We start from the raw sequence: 18,940 nt of genomic DNA, 5'->3' as shown, positions 1-18,940 counted from the left end.
TGGGCCACAAGCTCATCTACCTTGTTCCGGACACTGCGGGCATTTAAATATAGCACCTTTAATTCCCTATTGACCGTCCCTTTTTGTTTTCGTAGTGTGGTGGACCTTGGTTTACTGAGCCTTTCCAGACACTGTGTCATATTTTGTGAGATGGGGACGATCGTAACCTCTCCTGAGCGCTGTCTTTTCGTGATTTTTTGTAATCCTAAGCAGCTGCGCTTCCCACTGATTCCTTCACCTCTTGGTTCCCTGACTTTCCCTTCCCCCCCAATCTCTAGTTTCTATATTCCGAGCTTTGCAAGCATGGATTGGTTGAGTACGGTCTGTATTCTGCCTCTTGTGAACAGCTGAAGGGATGTATCGTTTGGTACGATGTCCCTGTCATTCGGATGTCCGGCCCATGTCGCTGGCATCACACCGGCATTGAAATTCATAGAGCACATTACTCATTGGTGTGATAGGTAAAATGTCTTTTCCAGGTTGACAGCGGCATCCTATAGGTGGAGAGCATCACTTGCGTTGCTACTGCATGGCAGCAGAGTGAAAGGGTGAACTTCACCTCAAATGTTGAACAACTTCCCGACCCATTATATTGCCCCCGCTTTCCCACCCAACTTCAGGGAGCTTTCAATCCCACCCTTTAACTCGGTTTGTCTCTCTCCAGATGTTGCCAGATATGCTGGTTATTCCCAGTATTTTCTGTTGTTATAACCTTCCCAAGCCTTCGTTTCCCCATATTGGCCCTGGGCTTTTTCACTCTGGGTTTTCGCCTCTCCCTGGAGATCACATGGTCTGGAATGGGGGGGTGGGGGTGAGTTAATAGGTTGTAATGAACAAAGCATCGTAGCTGTGAGGGACAGCTCGGTGGATAGGATATTGGTATGTAGATAGGCTGGAAAATTGGGCGGGGATCCTGGATTCAGGATTCAATCCTGGACCGGGGAGCGGCGCGGGCTTGGAGGGCCGAAGGGCCTGTTCCTGTGCTGTATTGTTCTTTGTTCTTTGTTTCCTTGGCCTCTCTACCTCACATGTGGCTCAGACTGCGGTCACATGACCTGCTCCCCCTTTCTTACCAGGGGGTGTCCAGCGTCAATTCTCCCGAAGTTCCCCTCCCTTCGCCGAGCACTCCTCCCCCTCTCTCGATTGGACAGGGTCATTACAGTGTCAACATGTCTCTGATGCTCTTTAGGCTGTGGGATGTGGGCGTCGATTGGGCAACGGTCAACAAACGTTGTGGCAGCGACAAACCGACACTCACCTGCCAAAAGTCGGAGATGGTGTGCGAGAGGGGGCCTTGGGTGGCGATGTAGGCTGGCATTCGGGGATCGTGGTCAATCTACAAGAGAAACGAAAAACAGTTCAGAGAGAAGCCTGGCAGGAACAAACTGCACCAATCAGACAGCACCTTGTCTGATTCCTGCATCTAGAAACAGAATGGTTCCAGCACAGAAGGTGGCCATTCGGCCTGTTGAGTCCATGCTGGGTCACTGCAAGAGCAACCCAACAATGACCCCATCTTCTCCTGTAGCTCAGCAAGTTTATTCTCTGCGGATAATGATCCAACTCCCCTTTGAAAGCCACAATTGAACCTGCCTCCACCACACTCTCAGACAGTACATTCCAGATCCTAACCACTCGCTGTGTGAATCTGTCTCCACCACACTCTCAGACAGTACATTCCAGATCCTAACCACTCACTGTGTGAATCTGTCTCCACCACACTCTCAGACAGTACATTCCAGATCCTAACCACTCGCTGTGTGAATCTGCCTCCACCACACTCTCAGACAGTACATTCCAGATCCTAACCACTCACTGTGTGAATCTGTCTCCACCACACTCTCAGACAGTACATTCCAGATCCTAACCACTCGCTGTGTGAATCTGTCCCCACCACACTCTCAGACAGTACATTCCAGATCCTAACCACTCGCTGTGTGAATCTGTCCCCACCACACTCTCAGACAGTACATTCCAGATCCTAACCCTTCGCTGTGTGAATCTGTCCCCACCACACTCTCAGACAGTACATTCCAGATCCTAACCACTCACTGTGTGAATCTGTCCCCACCACACTCTCAGACAGTACATTCCAGATCCTAACCACTCGCTGTGTGAATCTGTCTCCACCACACTCTCAGACAGTGCATTTCATACCCTAACCACTCACTGTGTGAATCTGTCTCCACCACACTCTCAGACAGTGCATTCCAGACCCCAACCACTCACTGTGCGAATCTGTCTCCACCACACTCTCAGACAGTGCATTTCAGACCCTAACCACTCACTGGGTGAAACAGGTTGACCCTCGTGTCACAGAATCACAGAATAATACAGTGCAGAATAGGCCCTTCGGCCCATGGAGTCTACACCAATGCATGAAAGACTTGCCCACCTAACCCCACTTGCCAGCACTTGGCCCATAGCCCTGAATGTTATTCTGTGCCAAGTACTCATTCAGGTACTTTTTTGGTCATTTTGCCAGTTAACTTAAATCTGTGCCCTCTGACTCTTGACCCATCTGCCATTGAGGAGGTTTTACTATCGACTCTGTCCAGACTCCTCATTATTTTGAACACTCTGTCCAATCTCCTCCCGACCTTCTCTCCTCCAAGGTCCCAGATTCTCTACATAATTGACGTTCCTCAATCCTGGAACTTTTCTTGTCAATCTCCGATGTTTCGCACCTTTCCGGAAATGCGTTGCACTGACACAACAGCCCCACTGAGGCTAACCCAGTGTTTTATAAAGATACAGACTGGAATTCTCCAGTCTCGCACGTTCCGCTGCCAGCGAGAATGGAGAATCTGACCCTCAGTCAAATCTCCCTTCACTGCAGCGGACCGGAGAATCCCAGCGCGTGAATGGCTGGAAAATCCTGGCCACAGCGTGGATGGCTACAGTCTAGACTGCGGCCGGAATTCCCCGACCTCGCCCACGGCTGGGATTCTCCAGTCCCGCTGCAGGTGGCAGGGCAGGATCAGCGGTTAGAGCTCTGTAAAATATTACGCTCATGAAAAGACAATGATTACATGTTGCCTTCTAAGCTCACTGAGGAGCCAGGGTTTTTACAAGCACTCGCCAACCACAAGAGAATCAATCAATTTAATTGTCCCAGTGCCAAATTATAGCAATTTGATCCACTTTCCTTCAGAATATATGCTGTATTACATGTATAACACGTCCTGATAAAACACCTGCCACAGAAAATTCACTAACCAAAACTAAACATTATTTTTATATATATATTTATATATGAATATAAAACAGCTCCCTGTCCCTTCAAAATACTGATTTGCATTGAACCAACTAAACAGAGAGATGGCCCATTACAGATATTATAGAATCATAGAATCCCTACAGTGCAGAAGGAGGCCATTCAGCCCATCGAGTCTGCACCGACCACAATCCCACCCAGGCCCTATTCCCGTCACCCCAGATATTTACCCCGCTAATCCCTTGACACTAGGGTCAATTTATCATGGCCAATCAACCTAACCCACACATCTTTGGAGTGTGGGAAGAAACCGGAGCACCCGGAGGAAACCCACGCAGACACAGGGAGAATGTGCAAACTCCACACAGACAGTGACCCAAGCGGGAATCGAACTCGGGTCCCTGGCTCTGTGAAGCAGCAGTGCTAACCACTGTGCCACGGTGCCACCCAGTAGAATTTAGGAATTATAGACACTCTTTCAGCCCTTTGTTGTATTGATTTGAAATCTTTTACGAAACTCATCTCCAAAATCCATGGCCTGGACTTCTGCACCTCCCTCTGCGACTGGATCCTGAACTTCCTAACCCACAGACCACAATCAGTAAGGATAGGCAACAACATCTCCTCCACGATCATCCTCAACACCGGTGCCCCACAAGGCTGTGTTCTCAGCCCCCTACTATACTTCTTATACACCTATGACTGTGCGGCCAAATTCCCCTCCAATTCGATTTTCAAGTTTGCTGACGACACCACCGTAGTGGGTCAGATCTCAAACAATGACGAGACAGAGTACAGGAATGAGATAGAGAGGGGGGAATTTCACCATTTTGAGTCTAAGTGCTGAATCTGGGCGTCAAATAGATCCGCGCCTGGAATCCTCTTCCCAGCGCGCCCATACCCGTTTTGCCGGCTCTGGCCCGATCCGCGCTGTGGGCGGGGCTTAGCGCTGGCGGAACGATCGGAGCTCTGAACTGCGCATGCGCAGTTCGAAAAAAGTCTGACAGCGCGCCGGGGCGCGAAAAAAAAAGCAGAAAGCGGAGAGAGCGGCTCTCTGACGATCATCCTCTGGTCGGGGGGGTGTGTGATCGATCATCCCCTGGGGGGGTGGGAGGGGAGGGGGTGTGACCGATCATCCCCTGAGGGAGGAGGGGAGGGGGTGTGACCGATCATCCCCTGGGGGTGGGGGGAGGGGGTGTGATGTATCATCCCCCAGGGGGCGGGGGTGGGGGGGGGGGGGGGGGGGGAGGAGAGGGAGTGTGACGTATCATCCTCTGGTCGGGCGGGGGGGTGGGGGGGGGCGGGGCGGTGTCGGCTGCCAGTCTGCAGCCGATCCCTCCTACCGGAGTGGACGTGCGGCCATGCCATCCTATGAAACCTTCAGGATGAAGCGATTCCTCGCTAAGAAGATGAAGCAGAACCGGCCGATTCCACAGTGGCCGATTCCACAGTGTAAAGGGATACAGCATCACTGGTACACTACCAGCCACAGCCATCTCTCCCGCTCTCTTGCCCCTGCAGGGAAGAGTAATCTGTGGCTGGTAGTGTACCAGTGATGGTGCCAGGAGGGATCGGCCGCAGACTGGCAGCGGAATCCCCCCCGACCAGAGGATGAGACGTCACACCCCCTCTCCTCCCATCCCTCCCCCAGAGGATGAGACGTCACACCCCCTCCCCTCTCACCTTCCCCCCCATGGGATGAGACAGCACCTCCCCCCCCCCCCACGGGATGAGATGTCACACCCCTTCTCCTCCTCCCACCCCCCTCCCCCCCCGACCAGAGGAGGAGCTGGGTCGGGGAGCCGTTGCAGTCTCTGACCCCGCTCTTCGGAGGCTGCAGCGGTGACTTCAGACTTTTATTCGGCAGGTCGGTAACAGCGCGGACACGGATCGGGCCAGAAGACGGTAAAGTGGGATTTGGCGGTAGAGTTGGGCGCGCGGTTCATTAAGTCGATTTAAATGCACGCAAATACATTTAAATCGTTGGGCTGCCCGATTCGGATGTGGGCCGGACCCGCACCCGAATCGGGTGTCGGTAAAGGTGCGATCTGCTCGGATTCGGGTGCAGATCGCGGTAAAGGCCCGACGCCCAACTTTACTGCGATTTCGTGCCCAGTTTTGGTAAAATCAGGCCCAGAATCTGGTGAACTGGTGCAGCAACAATAATCTCTCCCTCAATGTCAACAAAACGAAGGAGATTGTCATCGACTTCAGGAAGTGCAAAGGAGAACGTGTCCCTGTCTACATCAATGGGGATGAAGTAGAAAGGGTCAGGAGCTTCAGGTTTTTAGGTGTCCAGATCACCAACAACCTGTCCTGGTCCCCCCATGCCGACACTATAGTTAAGAAAGCCCACCAACACCTCTACTTTCTCAGAAGACTAAGGAAATTTGGCATGTCAGCTATGACTCTCATCAACTTTTACAGATGCACCATAGAAAGCATTCTTTCTGGGTGTATCACAGCTTGGTATGGCTCCTGCTCTGCCCAAGACCGCAAGGAACTACAAAATGTCGTGAATGTAGCCCAATCCATCACACAAACCAGCCTCCCATCCATTGACTCTGTCTACACTTCCCGCTGCCTCGGCAAAGCAGCCAGCATTATCAAGGACCCCACGCACCCCGGACATTCTCTCTTCCACTTTCTTCCGTCGGGAAAAAGATGTAAAAGTCTGAAGTCACGTACCAACCGACTCAAGAACAGCTTCTTCCCTGCTGCTGCCAGACTTTTGAATGGACCTACCTTGCATTAAGTTGATCTTTCTCTACACCCTAGCTATGACTGTAACACTACATTCTGCACTCTCTCCTTTCCTTCTTTATGAACGGTATGCTTTGTCTGTATAGCACGCAAGAAACAATACTTTTCACTGTATGTTAATACATGTGACAATAATAAATCAAACCAAATTTTAGCATCTTTGAAAGCATGGCTGAGAATTTCTCAGAGAAAATACCTGCCTTCAGCACAGCTTTGTAAAAAATGCTGACACCCATTAATTGACAGATATGGTAGAGTAACAAATGGAACTTTCATTTCCACTGTCACACATTTTCAGCCAAATATTTATTTGCTGTTTTATTTTCGAGTCAGTGTGAATCTTTTCATTCAGCTGAACCTTATCTTCTAGTGTCTTGAGCATCAGTGTTGGATTGACATTCTCCCATCCATTTCTGCCTTTTCATGCTCGATCTGTGGCAGAATTTTGTCCTTTGCTTTGGTTACACTGTGAGCCAGCTCTGTATCCGGCCACGTCTTGTTTCAGCTCCGTAACTGTGTTACTCATGGCTTCGTTATCCACTTGCAGCTTGGAAAGTTCCACCTCTTTTTTTTTGCAATGCCTCCTCTTTTCCATTCAACCGTTCCTTCAGCTCTTCACTCTGTTTCTTGTAGCTTTTGGATTTCTCCTGGAATGTTGAAGATTGCTCAGTCTTCGCCGCAAACTGGCAGTTCGTTCAGAGTGACGTTAAACTCACTTCGCTTCACTTCTTAATCTTCCGAAGAAATAAACCTTGTCCCAAGGAATTCTTGTTGTGTGTGAAGTTCTTTCGAAAGCTTTTTCTTTTCTTTGTGAAATTTGCTTGCATTATCTTGAGCTTTCCTGTAATTCAGCAAATTCACCCTCAAGTTTCTTTGTTGTGCTTCCACCCTGCTGTTTAAGACAATCTTCATTTCTTCACCTTACTGAATGGTCACGCACTCTTTTTGCATTCGATCTTGGAGAACAATCTTCCAACTCTATTCCCTTGTTGCCTTTGCTCTGTAATCTTTTATTGCCCTTCCTCTGGGGACTCTTGTTGTCTTTAGCCGAGTTGCCCTCTCTCTGGGGTCTCCTGTTGTCCTCGCTTTTGGGATTCTTGTTGCCCTTGGTGGAGTTGCCCTCTCTCTGGAGTCCCTTGTTGTCCTCCGTCTGAGGATTCTTGTTACCCTCGGTGAAGTTGTCCTCTCCCCGGGGTCTCTTGTTGCCCTTGGCAGAGTGACCCTCTCCCTGAGGGTCTTGTGTTGCCCTCGGTGGAATTTCCCCCTCTCTGGGGTTTCTTGTTGCCTATGGACATATAATGAGAGTGGTCCTCTCTCTGCAGTCTCTTGTTGCCCTTGGTGGAGTTGTGATCTCTCTGGAGTTTCCTGTTGCTTATGGACATTTATTGACAGTTGTCCTCACTCTTCTAATTTCTGTCCACAACCTTTTTTTGTAGTTACTACTTTAAATTCCGTTGTCTCTTTAAGACTAAGAGTAATAACCATGTTTTCCACACGCGCTATGGTTGCTAGGATACAATTGGCTTCCCTCTGTCTCTTTTATTTGAAGTCTTGTTGCTGGACAGATTGTTGATAAAGCTTTGCAGTTGTTGTATTTTACAACAAATGTATCAATGCAGATACAGAGTGTTCCTGCTCTTTGTACTGCGCTGGGATTGGAATTTGGTTATGTCTCTGCTTTAGTTTGGGACAAAATGTGCTTTGCTTGTTTTAAAATAAGTGTTTCAAGCCACTTCCCTTCAGTTGAGAGTGCTTTTCGAAACTAAGATTTCAGCATTTCCAAAATGCTTGCAACGATTGTATTCAGAGGGTGTTGTAACTCTGCAGGAACTTTCTCCTTTGCAAATCGGTCAGTCTTGTTTATTCTATGTCCTACTCGCCTTTTTTTAAACAGGTTATTTTACTGCAGTTACCTTTCGGCTCTGAAAACTACTGAGCCACAATGTTAGCACAGCTTGTTCAGAATCTTTTGATCACTGAGTTGTGGACTGCGTCACTCGGGATCTTGTCATTTTCAGGGGTTTTGCTCTGCCTCACGCAGGGATCTTGCGATGGTCTTCGGAATCTGCAGCGAAGCTGTTTCAACCTTGTCTTTCATTTTTCTCCTGAGCTTTGATTTGATTTATTATTGTCACATGTAAATGAAAAGTATTGTTTCTTGCGTTAGATAAAGCATACCGTTCATAGAGAAGGAAAGGAGAGAGTGCAGAATGTAGTGTTACAGTCATAGCTAGGGTGTAGAGAAAGATCAACTTAATGCAAGGTAGGTCCATTCAAAGGTCTGACAGCAGCAGGGAAGAAGCTGTTCTTGAGTCGGTTGCTACGTGACCTCAAACTTTTGTATCTTTTTCCCAACGGAAGAAGGTGGAAGAGAGAATGTCCGGGGTGCGTGGGGTCCTTAATTATGCTGGCTGCTTTGCCGAGGCAGTGGGAAATGTAGACGGAGTCAATGGCTGGGAGGCTGGTTTGTGTGATGGATTGGGCTACATTCACGACCTTTTGTAGTTCCTTGCGGTCTTGGGCAAAGCAGGAGCCATACCAAGCTGTGATACAACCAGAAAGAATGCTTTCTATGGGGCATCTGTAAAAGTTGGTGAGTGTCGTAGCTGACATGTCAAATTTCCTTAGTTTTCTGAGAAAGTAGAGGCGTTGGTGGGCTTTCTTAACTATAGTGTCGGCATGGGAAGGACCAGGACAGGTTGTTGGTGATCTGGACACTTAAAAACTAGAAGCTCTCGACCCTTTCTACTTCGTCCCCATTGATGTAGACAGGGGCATGTTCTCCTTTACACTTCCTGAAGTCGATGACAATCTCCTTTGTTTTGTTGACATTGAGGGAGAGATTATTGTTGCCGCACCAGTTCACCGGATTCTCTATCTCATTCCTGTTCTCTGTCTCCTCATTGTTTGAGATCCGACCCACTACGGTGGTGTCCTCAGCAAACTTGAAAATTGAATTAGAGGGAATTTGGCCACACATCTCTCGAGTCTGTCTTCAGTTTTTCATACTTTAGGATACCTTTCTGGGATCATGCATTTAGCTGTCGCCTTTCACACCACTATAGCTCATCATACCATACGAGTAAGGCGCAGGAGTAGGCCATTCAGCCCCTCACTCCCTGCTCCATTTGATAAGATCATGGCTGATTTGATAGTAACCTCAAATTTGCATCCAGCCTACCCCTCTGTAACTGATCACTCCTCACTTATCAAGAGTCTATTGAAAGACTCTGTTTCCACTGCCTTTACCAGAAGAGTTCCAAAGACCCATGACCCTCTGAGAGAAAATAAATTCACTTCATCTTCATTTTAAATGGGCGACCCCTTATTTTTAAACTCTGACTCCGAGTTCTAGATTCTCCACAATGGGAAACATCCTCTCCACATCCACCCTGTCAACACCCCTCAGGATCTTACACTTACTCTTCTAAACTCCAGTGGATACAAGTTTAGCCTCTCTAACCTGTCCTCATACGACAACCCGCCCATTCCAGGTATTAGTCAAAAAAACCTTCTCTGAAATGCTTCCAAAGCATTTACATCCTTCCTTAAATAAGGAGCCCTATACATTACACAATGGGGCGACACGGTAGCACAGTGGTTAGCACTGCTGCCTTACAGCGCCAGGGACCCAGGTTCAATTCCGCCCTCAGGTCACTGTCTGTGTGGAGTTTGCACGTTCTCCCCGGGTCTGCATGGGTTTCCTCCGGGCGCTCCGGTTTCCTCCCACAGTCCAAAGGTGTGCGGGTTCGGTTGATTGACCGCGCTAAATTGACCCTCGTGTCGGGGGATTAACAGGGTAAATATGTGATGTTGCGGGAATAGAGCCTGGGTGGGATTGTACAGACTTGATGGGGCGAATGGCCTCCTTCTGCACTGTAGGGATTCTATAATACTCCAGATGTGTTCTCACCAGTGTCCTGTACAACTGAAGCATAACCTGTCTATTTTTGTATCTAATTCCCCTCACAATAAACAACAACATTCTATTAGATTTCCTAACCTTTTGTGATTCAGACACCCAGATCCCTCTGCTTCTCAGAGCTCTGAAATCTCTCACCATTCTCAATAAGCTTCTTTTTTACTGTTCCTGCCAAAATGGACAATTTCACATTTTCTTGCATTATAATCCATTTACCAGATTTTTGCCCACTTGCCAACCCTATCGATGGCCCTTTGTAGCCTCCTTAGGTCCTCTTCACAAATTGTCTTCCACCCCATTTTTGTGTCATCAGCAAATTTGACAAGCATCCCTTAATCCTTTCATCCAGGTCATTTATATAAATTGTAAAAATTTGAGGCCCCAGCACTGATCCCCGTGGCACACAACTCATCATATCCCGCCAACCTGACAAAAACATTTAGCTCTTTTGTCTGCTTCCTCTTAGCCAGTTAATCTTCTATCCATGCCAATACATCACCCCTTTTCCATGAGCTTTTATTTTCTGCAATATGTAATGTACAGATGCTCGGAGTGACACTTTATCAAATGCCATCTGGAACTCTAATTGTGGTACTATCTCTGATGCGATATCCTTTAGTAGATCCCATTGCTGCCATGTAATATGATGCATGGTGATGTGTTGATGAACAGGGCTTGTATATTTAACCATGAACCTTTTAATTATTTACAGATCCAAGGTAGGGTCATGTACAAAGATGTTCCATGCAGGTAGGCTGCTTACTTACAGAGGTACTCCCTGGACTGTTAGCCCAGCGTCACTTACCATGTGACTCTATACATCATACCGTGGACATTTCTGTTCTCAGTCCAATGTTAACCGTTGCTTTGCCGAGCATCTGTACATTACAATGGCATGTAGGCAACATTGCAACAGTTAGGATCTGGAATGCAATGCCCCCCCCGCCACCGAGAGTGTAGTGGATCAATCATGGTTTCCAAAGGGGAAATAGGTAATTATCTTCGGAGAAATGATTTTCAGGGCTGTGGCGAGATGTTGAGGGAGTGGGACTTGCTCAGTTGTTGTTGCAGAGAGTCGACATCGGGCTGAATGGCCTTCGTCTCTGCTGTGATCATTTTATAATTCTATGATTCCTGGAGACTCCAGGCCAGCCCTGGAGGGTTGGCAACTCATACATTCATAGAATCCCTACAGTGAAGAAGGAGACCATTCGGCCCATTGAGTCTGCACCGACCACAATCCCACCCCGGCCCTTTACCTGTAACCCCACATTTCTTTCACAATTCACAGGTGCCTTTAAACTCAAGCTTTGCCATGTCTGAGCTTCGTCCAACCTTGATTTCTCTCCTTCTTTGTTTATGGGCCGCACTGTAGGTCAAAGTGTTACGGCCTCTGACCCTACACCCAGGCTTCTCAATCACTTAAACAAGCATTGTGCTGACTTACGATTGGACTGGCGTTGATGAAATCTGTCCTGGAGGGGTTGGCCTCGGCTTTCAGAATCATGCGGTTATGGTCATCTAGAAAACAAGAGACTAAAATTAGCACAAACCTGTTTGGTGGCCAGCTTGTCCTTTCTTTGACCTCCCACATCCCAAGCTGGGAAGCATTGTTGTTTTGCTCCCAGTTCTGTCCTCGACCCCAGTCAAAGGACTCCACTTGTGGCCTCCCCATGATCTCAGATATAGGTTCCTTCATAACAGGTGGAGGCCATTCAGCCCCTTGAATCTGTTCCACTATTCAATGAGATCATGACTGAGCTCTAACCTAACTCCAGCTCGCCATCGTGGCTCCATACTTGTAATTGAGCTAACAGCTACTGCTTTTCTGTGGAAGAGAGTTCCACATTTCTCATGCTCCTTACGTGAAGAAGTGCTTTTTCCCTCAGCTTTGACTTTAATGTTATGCCCCCTTATCCTCTGCACCTCCACCAGCAGAGAAAGGGTTTGTCTCTCCACCCTATCAATTCTTTTATCAGCCTCACTCAAATCACTCCCCTTGGATTCAGAATGAATATCGTTTTTCCCAGCATGCAATGGTTTCGTGACCTCAGATCCCTCTGGAGAATCTATTCACAAACTGATTCCTGCGTCGTTCTTCCAGCTTCAGAATGTGACGGTGAGGTAGATTTTTAACTTCAACCTAAACAGAATAAAAATAAATACTTCCCATAGCATCTTTCATGATTTTGGGGACTTTCTGAAGCACCTGACAACCAATACGCGTGTTAGGACCATGGTCCCGGTTGAAGGAAATACAACAGCAATTAACCACCTGGTACGGGCTTTGAATTCTGGGATACCACCTCTGCTCATTTTGCTGAGTGTGTCGAGACAGGTGGCTTCGTGGGTGACAATCTGGCCATTTTGATGACGCTGTTCCTCATTGTATTGAAGGCAAGGTTCCTCGCACCTTCCCTTGCTCCGGGTAATTCTCCTCAGCTCTTAAATCTGTTTTCCTTCCTCATCTTCCCTTCCTCCCAGAGTCTGCAACTCAGGAGAATCCAGATCCCTGGTGCCAATCAATCACTGCTTTGAGATTAATCTTCACCCCAAACTTTCAACCTTGCCGTCCTGTATCATAGAACAGATAAGGAGGCCATTTGGCCCTTTATGCCTTTCCTCGCCTCTTATCACAGAATAATACAGTGCAGAAGAGGCCCTTCGGGCCATCAGGTCTGCACCGATGCATGAAAAACCCTGACCTGCCCACCTAATCCTACTTGCCAGCACTTGGCCCATAGCCTTGAATGTTATGGCGTGTCAAGTACTCATCCAGGTACTTTTTAAAGGATGTGAGGCATCCCGCCTCCACCACCCTCCCAGGCAGCGCATTCCAGACCGTCACCACCCTCCAAGTAAAAAAGCTTTTCCTCAAATCCCCCCTAAACCTCCCACTCCTCACTTTTAACTTGAGTCCCCTCGTAACTGACCCTACAACTAAGGGGAACAGCTGCTCCCTATCCACTCTGTCCATGCCCCTCATAATCTTGAACACTTCAATCAGCTCACACCCCTGAGTCTTCTCTGCTCCAGAGAAAATAATCCTTGCTTATCCAAATGTTCCATTTCTTATGAAACAGCTATTTGAGTATTGCTGAAAAAAGGACATGTTGTAGAAGCTTTTCCTCCTGCACTCATCAGGACAATTCACAAGAATACCAAATGTGAAGGAAGCAACAATTTATACATCATGAGAAGAGTGGTGATTGATTGGCAAGTGGATTCTGATTGGTTGAGGCGTTGCCTCTTTATTTAATTAGCTCTGCTTCCTGTCTGCTTTCTCCCAATTAATTCACCTTCTGCAAGTTACAATTCAATCCTGTTCCACCACTCTTTCAGGCATCGCATTCCAGATCATAATAACTCACTGTAATACAAAAGAAATCTCATCATCCCTCAGGCTCTTTAACAATCGGTTTACCCTCCAGCAGTCCTCCATCTTCCCTGAAACCACCAGTGAGAAACCGCCTCAACCTTCAGTGCTCCAAGGGGAACAATCCCAGCTTCTCCCGTCTCTCCAGATAACAGAGGTGCCTCTTTCTTGATACCATTCCAGTTAATCTCCTCCGCACCCTCTCTGAGGCCTTGACATTCCTCCTCAAGTGCGGTGCCCATAATTGGACACAATATTTCAGCTGAGGCCCAACTAATGACTCGAAAATAGGAACAGGGGACTGAGGGGCTGGAGTTGGTCCTCCCAGCCTGTTCCACCATTCAACAAGGCCAGGCTGATCTGGGTGTGCTCTCAACTCCACTCTCCTGTTTTCCCCCATAAGCCCTCGACTCCCTTGTCGATCAAAAATTAGTCTAACCTAGCCTTGAATGAACTGGGCGGCACGGTGGTTCGCACTGCTGCTTCACAGCGCCAGAACCTGGGTTCGATTCCCGGCTAGGGTCATCGTCTGTGTGGAGTTTGCACGTTCTCCCCGTGTCTGCGTGGGTTTCCTCCGGGTGCTCCGGTTTCCTCCCACAGTCTGGAAGACGTGCTGGTTAGGTCATTGACCCGAACAGGCGCCGGAGTGTGGTGATTAGGGGATTATCACAGTAACTTCATTGCAGCGTTCGTGTAAGCCTACTTGTGACTAATAAATAAACTTTACTTCAATGATCCAGTCTCCAGAAAGGACTTATTTTTGGAGCCAGTATAGATCATTAGATTAAAAAAAACTGCTGTGGGGTTTATGATTGGACTGCCGCCCACATTGAGAACAGGAGCCGGATTGGAACAGGATTACGCATGATCCTAGCCCTATCTCCACGCCAACAATAGTTATGTTACTAAATGTTCCTGTGATTCACTTTCAAGTGCTATAATTATTAGCGTGGAGTGGCAACAGATTTAAACTAGTGCACCAGGGACCTGCATAGTCAGGGAATGAACAAATTTAACCTCTGTCAAGTTAACTAAATGGTACAAAATTAGGGAGAAGCAGGAACAGACAGACCTGTTGGTGAACAGACACCATTCTGTGAAGGTGGCAGGACATACTGATCAGGCAGCGAGCACATCGAGACCTCGGCTACATAAACAGGCACCAGAGTTACATAATCACATAACTGGTGCTAAACCTGTACGCGGTGCTGGTTAGGTCCCAGCCGGTGTATTGTGTTCAATTCTCACCATCGCACTTTGGGAAGGGCGAGAGGGTCTTGGGGAGGGTGCGCAGGGAGATTTACTGGAATGTTCCCAGGGATGAGGGTCTTCAGTTAATGTGGAGAGACTGGGGAAGCTGGGATTGTTCCGGAGCAGAGAAGGCGAAAGGGCGATTCGATAGAGGGGTCCCAAAATTAAGAAGTGTTTTCACAGAGTAAAAGGGAGAAACTGTCTCCATCTGCAGGAGTGTCAGTGAGCAGAGGACGAGAATTTTAGGAGGGCGATTGAGGAGAAATTCTTTTTGTCTTTTGGGTGACACATCAAGCTGAGGCTCCATCTGCCCCCTCAAGCAAATACAAAAGACTGTTTCAAAGGAGAGCGGGGGAGTTCTCCCCAGAGTTCTGCTCAATATTATTCCCTCACAGCACGGCGGCACAGTAGTTAGCACTGCTGCCTCACAGCACCAGGGAATTGAAACAGCTTGCGTCACTCTTTGTGCGGAGTCTGTACGTTCTCCCCATGTCTGCGTGGGTTTCCTCCGGGTGCTCCGGTTTCCTCCCACAGTCCGAAAGACGTGCTGGTTAGGTGCATTGGCCATGCTAAATTCTCCCTCAGTGTACCCGAACAGGCGTCGGAGTGTGGCGACTGGGGGATTTTCACAGTAACTTCATTGCAGAGTTAATGTAAGCCCACTTGTGATTAGTGAATAAATAAATAAATCAACATAATTGAAACAGATTCTATGGTCATTACAATGTCGGTGTTTGTGGGATCTTGCTGTGTGAAAATTGGATGTTGTGTTCCTTACATTACAACAGTGACTACACATCACATGTATTTAATTAGCTCCAAGTACTTTGGGAACAACCTGAGGTCATGAAAGGTGCTATGTAAATGCAAGCCTTTCTTTTTTAATTACAAAACAATGATCATGCTCTACGTCCCCAGTTCAGTGGGTCGCTTTCCCTCAACAAAATAACTCTCAACTTCACTGCTTACTGAAACTGAATCTTTTGACGGTGAGTTAGACAGACTCCCGACTGACTTGGGAGTTGAGAATCATACGGGGTAGGCAGGAAAGTGAACAAAGAACAGTACAGCACAGGAACAGGCCCTTTGACCCACCAAGCCTGCACCAATCACGTTATCCTATCTAGACCAACTGCCTGTATCCCTCTATACCCCATCTGTTCACGTGTCTATCCAGATAAGTCTTAAATGTCACTAACGTGTCTGCCTCAACCCCCTCACTGGGCAGTGCGTTCCGGGCCCCCACCACCCTCTCTGTGTAAAAACTTCCCCCGCACATCTCTACTGAACCTTTCCCCCCTTACCTTGAACTTGTGCCCCCTTGTAAATGTCATTTCTGCCCTGGGAAAAAGCTTCCAACCCTATCTATACCTCTCAAAATCTTTTCAACTTCTATCAGGTGGCCCCTCAGCCTCCGTCTTTCCAGGGAGAACAATCCCAGTTTATTCAATCTCTCTTCATAGCTAATACCAGAATACCAGGCAACATCCTGGTAAACCTTGTCTGTACTTCCTCCAAAGCCTCCACGTCCTTCTGGTAGTGTGGTGACCAGAATTGGACACAGTATTCCAAATGTGGCCTAACCAACGTTCTATACAACTGTAACATAATTTGCCAACTTTTATACTCGAAACTGGGTCTCGATAAAGTGGAGTTGAGAACACAATCAGATCAACCATAATCAAGGCAAATGGCAGAGTGAGCTAGAGGGGCTGAATGGCCTATTCTTGCTTCTAATTTGCATGTTTGTATGCATGTGCTGCATGCTAATGTTCTGGCGGACTATTCTTCTTAGAGACTAGAGAAGCTGCGATTAGAATTCCTACAGTGCAGAAGGAGGCCATTCGGCCCATCGAGTCTGCACCGACCACAATCCCACCTAGGCCCTATTCCGGTAACCCCACACATTTACCCGGCTAATCCCTCTAACCGACACATCCCGGACAATTTAGGAGTGCAGAGAACTTGTTTCCACAGCCAGGATGGTCAGTAACCAGAGTGAAAATCGCTGATGGAAGAACTAGAAAAAAAACTGAGGAGAATGTTTTTATTTTTAACAGAGTGAGCTGTTGTGATCTGGAAGGCGTTGCCTGAAAGGGCGGCGGAAGCAGTAATAACTTTCCAAAGGGAATTGGATAAATATTTGAAAAGTCAAAAAGGTTGCCGGCCAATGGAGGGAAAGGAATGGGGAAGTGGGAATTGGATAGCTTGTTCAAAGAGCCAGCACAGGAACTCAAGGCTGAATGGCCTCCTCCTGCGCTCAACAATGGGTGGAATATTTCAATAGTTTATTAATTCAGAAATTCAGCTAATGTTCTGGGGACACGGATTCGAATCCCGCCACGGCAGGTGGTGGAATTTGAATTCAATGAAACATATCTGGAATTAAGAATCTACTGGTGACCATGAAACCATTGTCGATTGTCGGAAAAACCCATTTGGTTCACTAATGTCCTTTAGGGAAGGAAATCTGCCATCCTTACCCAGTCTGGCCTACATGTGACTCCAGAGCCACAGCAATGTGGTTGACTCTTTACTGCCCTTTGAACAAGGGCAACTAGGGATGGGCAATAAATGCTGACCCAGCCAGCGACGCCCATGTCCTATTAATGAATTTTTAAAAACTCTTCTCTCTCCCGAGTGACTGCTCTGCAAGAACACCGACGAGGAACCTGGCTCGGGATGTGTTTTAAATTGCAGAGTGTGTGAAATAGTTCAGGAAATTGCCCACTCATTACAACAGACTGGACCTAATGATGCTCTGTGTAATGATGGCACATTGTGCCTTTCGATCAGTGTTTGTACTGAATGTTCCTCAGACACAGGACAAAAATGAACACTCTGAATTATTCCATTGTCCAAGGCCAGACGCATTTCCCAACCTGTTTGGACAGACAGTGTCTAGCTTTTGGAAAGTTGCTGCAGGGTAACAGTTCCTGGTCACATTGTCACTTCTGGGTCAGTTGGAGGCTACGGGTCCAGATTCCACCCCAGAGGAGAAACGCCAGCACAAAATCCAGGCTGAGACGCCCATTGCCCGTACTGAAGGAGTGCCACACTGCCGGAGGTGCCACCTTTAGAATGTGGCATTGAACCGAGGTCTTGCCTAACCCCTTAGGTGCACATGAAACCTGGGTGAATATTTCTAATCAGATTACTACCTGGTCTTTACCACATTGCTGTTTGTGGACAGGGATTAGTCAGGACAATGGATAGAACACATCCACTTCTCTCAAACAACTATCTGATGGATGGGGCCAAAGATTCCATTGTTTCAATTTAAAAAGAAAAACAACCACCAAACAAACTCAGTCCATCAGTCTCTCTCGCTCCATTGGGACACAACTGGTGGCTCCAGGTTACTAGATAGAATCATAGATTGATGTAGCACAGGAGGCCATTCTGACCATTTTTATTCTTTATTCTTTCATGGGATGTGGGCGTCACGAGCTAGGCCAGCATTAGTTGCCCATCCCATATAACCCCCGAACTGAGTGCCTCACTCGGCTATTTCAGAGGTCAGCTAAGAGTCACATAGAGTCACAGAGTCATAGAGGTTTACAGCATGGAAACAGGCCCTTTGGCCCAACTTGTTCATGCCGCCCTTTTTTTAAACCCCCAAGCTAGTCCCAATTGCCCGTGTTTGGCCCATATCCCTCTATCCCCATCTTACCCATGTAACTGTCTAAATGCTTTTTAAAAGATAAAATTGTACCTGCCTCTACTACTACCTCTGGCAGCTTGTTCCAGACACTCGCCACCTTGTGTGTGAAAAAATTGCCCCTCTGGACCCTTTTGTATCTCTCCCCTCTCACCTTAAACCTCTGCCCTCTAGTTTTAGAATTCCCTAACTTTGGGAAAAGATGTTGACTATCTAGCTGATCTATGCCCGTCATTATTTTATAGACCTCTATAAGATCACCCCTCAGCCTCCTACACTCCAGAGAAAAAAGTCCCAGTCTATCCAGCCTCTCCTTATAACTCAAACCATCAAGTCCCGGTAGCATCCTAGTAAATCTCTTCTGCACTCTTTCTAGTTTAATAATATCCTTTCTGAAATAGGCCAGACCAGGTAAGGACGGCAGATTTTCTTCCCTAAAGGACATTAATAACCTAGTTGTAAAAGATCTTCTAGGGATGAGTGATCACAACGTGATAGAATTTTACATTATGGTTGAAAATGAGCAAGTTCAACCTGAAGCCCTGAGGTGGAATTTTTCTGTCGGGGAAGGGGGGGAGGGGGGGAGGGGGGGGGGGGTGTCAGTCTTTAACGTAACAAGTGTGGCCTCAAACCCTCTCTATTTCAATAATCTCCCCCATCCTCACAACCTCCCAAATGGTTTTTTACAACAATCGCTGATGGCTGCCCTAGTTGCCATTACTGAGATTAGCTTTATATTCCAGGGGAGGC

General features: G+C 47.5%; 1 protein-coding gene across 1 annotated transcript in view; it reads right to left on the bottom strand.

The window, feature by feature from the left end:
• The window catches only part of LOC144504113 (receptor-type tyrosine-protein phosphatase-like N), a 270,541-nt gene that overhangs the window by 24,332 nt on the left and 227,269 nt on the right, over positions 1–18,940 (bottom strand). The window contains exons 16-17 of the mRNA XM_078229290.1: positions 11,350–11,423; positions 1,259–1,336 (exon numbers count right to left, since the gene is read on the bottom strand). Of these exons, the coding sequence (XP_078085416.1) occupies positions 1,259–1,336; positions 11,350–11,423 (152 nt within the window). The remainder of the gene's footprint in view (positions 1–1,258; positions 1,337–11,349; positions 11,424–18,940) is intronic.

This window comes from Mustelus asterias, chromosome 14 (genome assembly GCF_964213995.1).
Source record: "Mustelus asterias chromosome 14, sMusAst1.hap1.1, whole genome shotgun sequence".
NCBI classification, from domain to species: Eukaryota; Metazoa; Chordata; class Chondrichthyes; order Carcharhiniformes; family Triakidae; genus Mustelus; species Mustelus asterias.
The sequence above is the reverse complement of the archived record's forward strand: the minus strand, read 5'-3'. Positions and strand labels throughout refer to the sequence as shown.